The sequence below is a fragment of the Natator depressus genome, chromosome 1, assembly GCF_965152275.1.
Source record: "Natator depressus isolate rNatDep1 chromosome 1, rNatDep2.hap1, whole genome shotgun sequence".
Classification (NCBI taxonomy): Eukaryota; Metazoa; Chordata; order Testudines; family Cheloniidae; genus Natator; species Natator depressus.
In genome coordinates this window covers 11,085,047-11,095,570 of record NC_134234.1, presented here as the reverse complement: position 1 = coordinate 11,095,570, position 10,524 = coordinate 11,085,047, and the positions used below count along the sequence as shown (strand labels likewise).

Here is a 10,524-nt window from a genome sequence, read left to right as displayed (position 1 = left end):
GATGCAACACTCCCAGCATGCTGCAGCCCATCTACTCAGAGCCTGTTTGCCTGGGACAGTTCTGCAGTTCCTTTGAGGGTCCATGTAGCAGAGTTGCCATTTGCCTCAGTGTCCCAAACGCAAGATTCATCACAGTAACCCCATAGTTCATGCTCCTCTCCTCGACAGAGACCTTATTCTGCTCAACGGAAGCCCAGCCTTCTGGCTCAGTCTCCCTTGCTCTGTCCATGCGCACCCTATTCTGAGAGGGAAGGACGCTTATATACTAGTCTGCCCTTGCCTGTACTACAGGGCTCTTGATCCTGTGCCCTTAATGACAGCATTCTGGGATCTTCCCACCCCACCTCTAACTCCCCGGGACTACTTCCTCTTGTCTGGCTTCAGCATGTTTCTGAGCCTGTGCTCACAACCACCTCCCCAGAATGCAGCCTTCTGGACCCCTTAGGCTTAAAGGGCCAGTACATCCCATTACAGTCCAACCTTGCTATCCTCTCACTCCCAGTACCACTTCTTCTCCCTCCCAACCGGCTGGTGTTACCCCATGCACATGTAGCCTCTCTTTCAACCAACACAAGAGCTTCAGTATGTCAGCCAGCCTTACAACCATACATCTAGCACAGCATAACTCCTAACTCCTCAGTGCGAATAGGACCAGGCTTTCAGAGGTCCTGAGGCCATCTAATAATGTAACAAGAAGAGAAGGTACCCTAGTGCTGTGATAATTGGTGTTTATGGGCAAGTACAGAATACTGTACAAGGATACATAGAGACATTTGTGTACTGTACAAAAACCTTTATAAAAACAATTCAGCTGTACGTATTAGTGCTTAGAGTGCTGAGTGCTGGCATCATCCAGACTGCCAGCCGAATGAATGCTTAGGAAGATATAACTCTATAAGGCTGCAATGTCCAAAGGGATTAACCCAATCAAACAAGTGCATGAGGCACCACTCAAGCATGGGTAGATGTAAACTAGCAGATAAAAAAAGAAGAAAGAACAGAAGCTGTAGCTGCCAAAGATAAAGACAGGAAATAAATAAGCTTATCTCCTGTTCAGTCTAATCCCAAGCATCCATTCTTCACAGTAACAGTAAAAGGCAATCTGTGTGCTTCCCTGGGTAGCAGATATGGAATGTGATTCACGTTCTCTGAGTCAGACTTTGGAGCCTAGGTTTTTGCTTGACTTTTCTGCCAGCTTCTCCTTCTCTGGGATTGTCTTTGGCTCTGTGGCATTCGTGGTTTCCCTCTCTTGTCGTCTGAGAATGATGAACACAGCCACGAAACACAGAAAAGCTCCCACTTCAAAGAAAAACTGGAGCCCAAGGAACCTAAGGTACAGAAACACAAAAGGACAAGGTAATAAGGTAAGGTGCAAAGTTTCAGGGAACAGCATCTATCAACCACCAAGCCTCAGGACATGCATCAAATGAGCGTGTAGTTTATGTCAAGAGCTTTTTCAGTCAGTCAATTAACAGGGAAAGTGGGTATCACCCATCAATGGGTAGGAAATCTGCACGTGTCAGGGCCAAAAGAAAATGTTGGCTGAATATTGATCTCAGTAATAGCTTTACTGGTGCAAAGGTTTGGAAAATAAAATGGAACGTGCCGCCGCACCCAGGCTGAATAACACTTGCTCATGCCAATAGCAAATCCTACTCAATGTAAGCAACCAGGTAGAAGTGCCTTCCAACCTCCTCATGATTCTCCTCAACCGAGCAGTGCCACTGCAGTCACTGGTCGAGAGGTCCGGGATGATTTCCCTGCATCTGGTGGAGTCATTCCATATCTGGATGCTGTTATATTATCCCTGACAGAGAGGAGGGATCTCCAGGGGCTCATACACATTCTACTGAGGAACTTGTTTTTTACCAGAGGATTGCACCATGTGTGAGGTAATTTCAATAAACTGTCCTGTGGAGAATACCCCTGAACCCCATGAAAACCCTTTGCTCCACTTCAAGCTGAGCATGGTGCTCCACACTTACAGCGTTTTTCAGGTAGTAAGTACAAAGCTTTGCAGCAAGCACAGCTGACTAGAAATCTATCTGCTGGACAGTGCTACCTCCTGGCATTTGGAGAAAGTGTCTTTATTTAAATGGGGAAACAAATTACCAATGTCCTAGCCCTTTACCCCATATCTCTGCCGGTACATGTGCCTCACTGAACACAGCGTTATGGCAGGAAAAGTGGGGATGTTTCTATGAGAGCTCTTTAATAAGATATTAACTGCACATCACTGTAACAGAGTAGGAAGTCTGCCTAGCAAATCTCATGATGCCACTTTCCAGTCTATCCATCCATCCATCCCATGTTCATCACCTTGTTTTCCAAGCAGATTCCTCCATTTTCTTTTAAAGATGCCACCAGTGTACGATAAGAAGTGTGGCCTGGGCTACACTTAAAAGCTTCAAAAACAATGAGGAGTCCGGTGGCACCTTAAAGACTAACAGATTTATTTGGACATATGTGGGTAAAAAACCCCCACTTCTTCCGATGCATGGACTGAAAATTACAGATACAGGCATAAATATATATTGGCACATGAAGAGAAGGGAGTTACCTTACAAGTGGAGAACCAATGTAGAAGGCCAATTTGGTCAGGGTGGATGTGGTCCACTCCCAATAATTGATGAGGAGGTGTCAGGTTGACATAGCAACGGTGTTCAGGGGTGTGTGAAAAATGCATACGCCTGAGCGCCATAGCTACCTAGGGAGGTGGTGGAATCTCCTTCCTTAGAAGTTTTTAAGGTCAGGCTTGACAAAGCCCTGGCTGGGATGATTTAATTGGGGATCGGTCCTGCTTTAAGGAGGGGGTTGGACTAGATGACCTCCTGAGGTCCCTTCCAACCCTGATATTCTATGATTCTATGATTCTATGATTCTATACACCGACCTAAACCCCCAGTGTAGATATGGGTAGATCAATGGAAGAATGCGTCTGTTGCCTAGTTACCACCGCTTGGGAAGGTGGAGTTACTACTGTGATGAGAAAAACCCTTCCGTTGCTGTAGTGTGTACCTACGCTTCAGGATTACAGTGGCATAGCTGTGGTGCTGTAGCTATGCCCCTGTAGCCCCTGTAATGTAGACAACCCCTCAGGACAGGCAGTATCTGATGGAGCCTCACAGGGGCCATACCTTTGTCTGAAGAGATCATTGTCATAGTATCTGCAAGCTGCGTTCTTCTTGCACTTCTTTTCCCACAGGATGCAGGTTGTGTCAATGGCACTGCCATAAAGCACCGGTCCTGGCATCCAGGCTGGAAAACAAGCACAGGGCACTTGGTTTGTCAAATGAGACGCATTGCTTTCTGTGAGGGCAGACCCCATCCTACCATTTTTCAAAACCACATTAAACTGATTTCAGAATGGCTGGTGGCCTGGCTGGTGTCTTCTTGGCATAGGCAAAACATAGGGGGGCATGCGGGTCAAGTGTCCCCCCCCCCCGATTTCCGCTTGGCTTGCCTGGGATGTTGCCCCCTGGCATGTTACGCCCCTGTCCCTGGCAGCTGGGCCCGGGTGGGGAGTGGAAGGGGTGAATGGAGCTGCTTCTCATGCCGGCTGAGGGTAGCCACTCCAGGTCGCTGCTCTGTGCAGCACTGTGGCTGCCTGTGAGAACCCTGCTGGGGGACGGGGGGTGTCCAGCCCCCTCTGCTCCCTGCCCAGGCTCCACTGCTGGGGACAGGGACCGAGTGAACTGGAGCTCCCCCCCCCCCCCCCGGCAAGTTTCTGGCTCGCTTGCCCCCTGACCCCGGCAATTGGGCCTGGGCAGGGAGCAGCTGGGATCTCCCTCAGGCAGCTGCCGTGCTGCACAGTCAGAGATGTGGAGCAGCTGGCATGAGAAGTGGCATGAGAAGTGGCTCTGTCCCACCCCCTCCATCTCCTGCCCAGGCCTGGCTGCCAGGGAGAGTGGGTGAGCGAGCTGGAAATGTGCTGCGGGAAGGCACAATGGGAGAAGGACAGAGCCCTGCCCCCATCACTCCTGGCAGGTAACTCTGGTGAAGTGGGGAGAGCGCGGCTGTCCTGGGCTGGGCGCAAGGCAGGTGATCACTGGAGAAGGCGCCGGGAGCAGATTCCCTGGCCTCTGCTCAGCCAGAGGTAGGGGCATTGCCTATGCCTCCCCTGCTGAGGTGTTCACAAGCTCCAGGGAGACACTGGTGCTGTGAGTCTCCCTGGGCCCCCAGCCAGGCTCAGAGGCATGTGGTACCCACTCCTGTGGCCCTAGCCACCCAGGAGCTGTTGGGATTGGCTGCCTTGGCCCAGGGAGGTGGGGCTGGAAGTTCCTCCCAGAGGCAACATGTGGGGCGGTCACGTGTCCACCCCCCTTTACATTGTGCCCTCCCAGTATCACGAGCCACAAGTTGTCTGTGGGCCAGACACTAGAAAAGGCCTTAACCAGTTAGAAGAAACATCCTCCAGCACCTTGGAGTGGCTGTTCACATACTTTCTGTCTAAAAGTTACTATAGCTGAGAATGGAATGAGACATCAAGGTCCCAAACCTGCATTTCTACCAGGCTAGACTTAATTCCGTCTGGTCTGTCATTGCAGAATGGCCACGGTTTGCAACATAGCTACAACCACGATATTATAGGCAGCTACAGGCTTGTTAAATACTGCTTTAAGGAACAATCCTGCATTGGCTGGGGTTGAGCCAGATATGATGGGCTTTTTATGTCATTTTTATATAAGGGACATTCACACAATCCAGGTATTATTGCAATTGCAGGCTCACTTCTTCCTGTCCATGCTGTATTGTGTGAAAATGTGCATTGTTAGGACTTCTGGGACATATACCAGTGTTCTCCAGGTGAAAATTCATTACCGCAATAAGAAAAACAATTATTTGAATTGAATGCCCTGGGAGGCTAATATGAGGGGGCAAGAAGTCCAGGATAGCTAGCTATATTTTAAATACGCCTTATTGAGGGTGCAGGAACAAACCATCCCGCTGTGCAGAAAGAACAGCAAATATTGCAGGAGACCAGCTTGGCTTAACAGTGAAATCTTCGGTGAGCTTAAACTCAAAAAGGAAGCTTACAAGAAGTGGAAATTTGGACAGATGACTAGGGAGGAGTATAACAATATTGCTAGAGCATGCAGGGGTGTAATCAGGAAGGCCAAGGCACAACTGGAGTTGCAGCTAGCAAGGGTTGTAAAGGGTAACAAGAAGGGTTTCTACAGATATGTTAGCAACAATAAGAAGATCAGGGAAAGTGTGAGACCCTTACTGAATGGGGGAGGCAACCTAGAGACAGATGATGTGGAAGAAGCTGAAGTACTCAATGCTTTTTTTGCCTTGGTCTTCACAGACAAGGTCGGCTCCCAGACTGCTGCACTGGGCAAACAGTATGGGGAGGAGGTGAGCAGCCCTCAGTGGTGAAAGGACTATTTTGAAAAGCTGGACATGCACAAGTCCATGGGTCCAGATCTAATGCATCCAAGGGTGCTGAGGGAGTTGGCTGATGTGATTGCAGAGCCATTGGCCATTATCTTTGAAAACTTGTGGTGGCTGGGGGAGGTCCCGGACGATTGGAAATAGGCAAATATAGTGCCCATCTTTAAAAAAGGGAAGAAAGATAACCCGGGGAACTATAGACCGGTCAGCCTCACTTCCGTCCTTGGCAAAATCATGGAGCAGGTCCTCAAGGAATCCATTTTGAAGCACTTGGAGGAGAGGAAGGTGATCATGAACAGTCAACATGGATTCACCAAGGGCAAGTCATGCCTGACCAACCTGATTGCCTTCTATGATGAGATAACTGGCTCTGTGGATATGAGGAAAGTGGATGTGACTTTAGCAAAGCTTTTAATACGGTCTCCCACAGTATTCTTGCCAGCAAGTTAAAGAAGTATGGATTGGAAAAATGGACTATAAGGTGGATAGAAAGCTGGCTAGATCGTTGGACTCAACAGGTAGTGATCAACAGCTCGATATCTAGTTGGCAGCCAGTATCAAGCGGAGTGCCCCAGGGGTCAGTCCTGGGGCCGGTTTTGTTCAACATCTTCGTAAACGATTTGGATGATGGGATGGATTTTCAGCAAGTTTTCAGATGACAGTAAGACGGGGGGAGAGGTAGATATGCTGGAGGGTAGGTATAGGGTCCAGAGTGAACCAGACAAATTGGAGGATTGGGCCAAAAGAAATTTGATGAGGCTCAACAAGGACAAGTGCAGAGTCCTGCACTTAGGATGGAAGAATCCCATGCACCGCTACAGTCTGGGGACCGAATGGCTAGGCAGCAGTTCTGCAAAAAAGGACCTGGGGATTACAGTGGATGAGAAGCTGGATATGAGTCAGCAGTGTGCCCTTGTTGCCAAGATGGCTAACTGCATATTGGGCTGCATTAGTAGGAGCATTTCCAGCAGATTGAGGCAAGTGATTATTCCCCTCTATTCAGCACTGGTAAGGCCAAATCTGGAGTATTGCGTCCAGTTTTGGGCCCCCCACTACAGAAAGGATGTGGACAAATTGGAGAGAGTCCAGCAGAGGGCAACGAAAATGATTACTGGGCTGGGGCATATGTCTTATGAGGAGAGGCTGAGGTAACTCAGTTTATTTAGTCTGCAGAAGAGAAGAGTGAGGGGAGTTTTGATAGCAGTCTTCAACTACCTGAAGGGGAATTCCAGAGAGGATGGAGCTCGGCTGTTCTCAGTGGTAGCAGATGAGAGATCAAGGAGCAATGGACTCAAGTTGCAGTGGGGGAGGTTTAGGTTGCCTTACCTGAGAAAAATGTGACACCAACTGAATCAACAATACCCTTCTTTTGTAGCACCTGAGTGTTTCTATTGATGTCCCATCTGATGCAGGTGAATACAAAATATCTTATGACTTTTCAATGCTACATAACAACAAATTTTAATTTACCGAAAACTCTCAGCAGCAGGAACTGTATCCCAATAGCAAATGACTTATCTTCAGGCTGAACGCTCCTGAAAAGCAAAAACAAAAGAGGAATTAGTACATCCCCCTACACAGAAATAGGAACAAATATGGCCCTTTGTTACATCCATGCAAATCTTGTATGTGCGTAACTGAGGGCAGACTGCGCCATCAGATATATCACAGCCATGATGTTTTGGTTAGTTCTTATAATCTCTCCATTCTTTTATATTATTTACTGTAACATGTTTTCAAAGGTTAATGTTATTTCCTTGTATTCATTTGTTTAACATATTCTGTAATAGCAGAGGACAAGGCTAGGATTTTGGGCATCTCCTGACGTATCAGTTGGCCAAATATTTAGATGTTCATTTTGGCACCTAGCACGTATTTGGTGCTCAAATGTAATGACAATAAAAAAATCCATTCCCAGAGAGTTGGTTCACAGTCAAGCTGGAAGGACATAACAAGTGGGGTACCACCTGGATCAGTTCTGGGTCTGATTCTGTTCAATAACTTCATCAATGATTTAGATGGTGGCATAGAGTTTGCGGATGATACCAAGCTGGGAGGGGTTGCAACTGTTTTGGAGAATAAGGTTAAAATAATCTGGACAAACTGGAGAAATGGTCTGAAGTAAACAGGATGAAATTTAATATGGACAAATGCAAAGTACTCCACTTAGGAAGGAACGATCAGTTGCACACATACAAAATGGGAAATAACTGCCTAGAAAGTAGTACTGTGGAAAGGGATCTGGGGGTTATACTGGATCACAAGCTAAATATGAGTTAACAGTGTAACACTGTTGCAAAAACAGACCTGTGAGGAAAGACTGAAATAACAAGATTTGTTTAGTCTGGAGAAGAGAAGGGACATGATAACAGTTTTCAAGTACATAAAAGATTGTTACAAGAAGGAAGGTGAAAAACTGTTCTCCTTAACCTCTGAGGATAGGACAAGAAGCAAGGGGCTTAATTTGCAGCAAGGGAGGTTTAGCTTGGACATAAGGAAAAGCTTCCTAACTGTCAGGGTGGTTAGGCACTGGAATAGATTTCCTGTGGAGGTTGTGGAATCTCCGTCATTGGAGGGTTTTAGGAATTCCTTTGAGGAATGAGACTGTATAAACTGAAATGATGGATGTGTCCAATTGTTTTTTATTGTAAAATCTATAGGAGAGTAAGGTACAGGCCTCTGGCTCACAAGTTGTCGGTGTAGCCCCTGGTGTCACAAATTCTGAGCAGCGCAACTTCCATGGGCTTTGACCGACAGAGTAACCATTTCACTGAACCAGCCAAGAATGTCCCAGTCCCTGGGAGGTTAATGATGTTGAAATGTTGACAGCTGCACAGCACTGTAAGGTGCCACCACAATACACATCACATTGGCTAGTGTTGATGACTTGTTCTTTAACTCTGCAAGGGATTTAGCTGCTCCGGTTAAAGAGATGGGAAGAGCCTGTATAGTCAAAGAGCACCTGAAACCTGCTGTGAGAGGTGCTCCGCCAGATCTCCTAATACAAGGCACAGCCTGTTGTAAAGGTCTGTGTGAGGCAAACATCAGTCCCAATGATTTCTCCTGCTCTGACGCTTCAGTGTAAAGCACTTCTTTGGTTCTAGCACTATTTGACATTCAGACACATGACAGAGCTTCCCATACCTGCTAGCAAACTGAGCTACTAGGTCAAGTGCTGAAGGGGGAAGAACATGGCGTGCTTACCTGCCCTTCTGTCTTGGTGATTTGTTATAGTGTAAAGATGGAGACACTTTAAGAAAGACAGAGAGAAACAAGGAGAAAGACAGAAGCAGATTTAGATGAGGATAGCTACAGATGATGGATGGCGAGACACAGACCGGGATGGCATCAGCAATAACTCCAGGGAAGTCAGTGGGCCTTATCCTCCACTGCCTTCACTAACACCTGGGCACAGTGCATGTAGGAAATGCTGTCATGCTGATCTGGTAGCACTTTACACCCACTTTTACCCTTACTTTGCACTGGGGTAAATCAGGTGCAAGGCAGTGGGGAGTGAGCCCCAGTGCAGTAACACTGCTGTAAAATCAATTGGGGATCAGAATCAGGCCCATATGCAAATGAACCCATCTTCACTGTTACCTTATCACCCCCCCCACCCCGATCCCTGTTTGTCTACTTATCCACCTGCAGTGTCTTGTCATAACCCTAGACTGTGAGCCCTCTGGGGCTCCATTTCCTCATTTGTACAGGGCCTAGCATGCTGTGGCCATGACCCCTGACTGGGATCTCTAGGCATGGCCACACTATAAATAATAATATCTATGGTTAAATGTGGATAAATACAATAGAGATGTATAAATACAATAGAGATGCCAAGATGGACGCTCTGAATTTAACCCTTATGCCTGCCACTCCCTGAATGTTTGTGGTTTGGATAAAATAGCTCCCAGATCTGAGCCCCCGACGGTTTGGGGTTTTTAAAACTCAGCCTCCTCATCCCAGCTCCAGAGTGTTCTACAGAGAAGGGAAGATGCCAGATAGAGCCCGTGGTGTGAGAGTGGTGACGATCCCGCCTACATTACCTCAGGATGAGCATGAAGGATGGTGTGTGTGAAGTGCTTGCCAGGATTCCAGCCAGGCAGGAAAGTACAACAAAGGGTAAGAGGAGGTAGAAGCAATTTGTGCCACAGGTCCCAGGAGAGGCGGATCCTTCAGCCCCATTTGCAGAGATGCACCTGCAGTTTGTATAGTTCTGAAAAGAGAGCAAAGAAGATGCTGAGATGGGGGAAGCCATCGGAAATACAAGGCACTGCAGCCAGCTGTAATTGGAGGCACAGATGTAGATAACCTAGGATTTGCCCTGCTAAATCACACCATGGGTCTATTTAGTCACATATTCAGCCTCCAGCAGTAACTAGCATCTGAGGCTTCTGATGAAGGCAAAGAATTCAATACTATTATAGCGGGCCAGTGGCAGACTGCGGTAAGGAAGGGAACATGCCCCCGGCACCAACTTTGTCATTTCCCAGGGGGTGCTTGACTCCCACTCTGCCCCAGGCCCTGCCCCCACTCCACTCTTTTCCCCAAACCCCACCCCCATCCCGCCTCTTCCCACCCTGCCCCTTCCCGCCTTGTTCTGCTCCCTTCCCTGAGCGGGCCCCGCCCTCACTCCACCCCCTGCTCCCCCAGCTCCTCCTGAACAGCTGATAATGGAGGGCGGGAGGCGCTGGGAGGGAGGGGGAGAAGCTGATCGGTGGGGCCACCAGTGGGTGCTGAGAACCCACTATTTTTTCCCGTGGGTGCTCCAGCCCTGGAGCACCCATGGAGTTGTCGCCTATGGAACACACCTTCTTGACCCCTGCTTCTGTCCTGAAGCATGAAATTTGCTTCCTTTTTTTTTTGTTAGGCCCCAAGTCCACAAAGGAGTCTGGCCTGCACAGATCCTTTCACCCACAGGGAGGCCCTCTGTAGACATCAGGGCTCCACGAGGGTGACTCTGGGCTCCTCACTTTTAGAAACCATCTCGTAATATTCCTTTTCCAGAGACATTTCTATTATCAGTCATGCCAGCCCCTGTGTAGGGCTCCTCCCCACCCGTTCTTGTAGTGATTCCTCAGGGTTTGTGCTTTCAGTCCAATGTTTCACGTCTATTGTGTGTTTGAGATGTTT

The 10,524-nt window shown here is 48.0% G+C and overlaps 1 protein-coding gene across 1 annotated transcript in view; it reads right to left on the bottom strand.

Moving 5' to 3' along the window:
* Positions 1–815: 815 nt before the first annotated feature.
* SLCO2B1 (solute carrier organic anion transporter family member 2B1) overlaps positions 816–10,524 on the bottom strand; it is a 102,123-nt gene continuing 92,414 nt past the window's right edge. Inside the window, exons 12-15 of the mRNA XM_074942887.1 lie at positions 9,438–9,607; positions 6,865–6,929; positions 3,138–3,258; positions 816–1,328 (exon numbers count right to left, since the gene is read on the bottom strand). Coding sequence (XP_074798988.1) covers positions 1,154–1,328; positions 3,138–3,258; positions 6,865–6,929; positions 9,438–9,607 — 531 coding nt within the window. The 3' untranslated portion in view covers positions 816–1,153. The remainder of the gene's footprint in view (positions 1,329–3,137; positions 3,259–6,864; positions 6,930–9,437; positions 9,608–10,524) is intronic.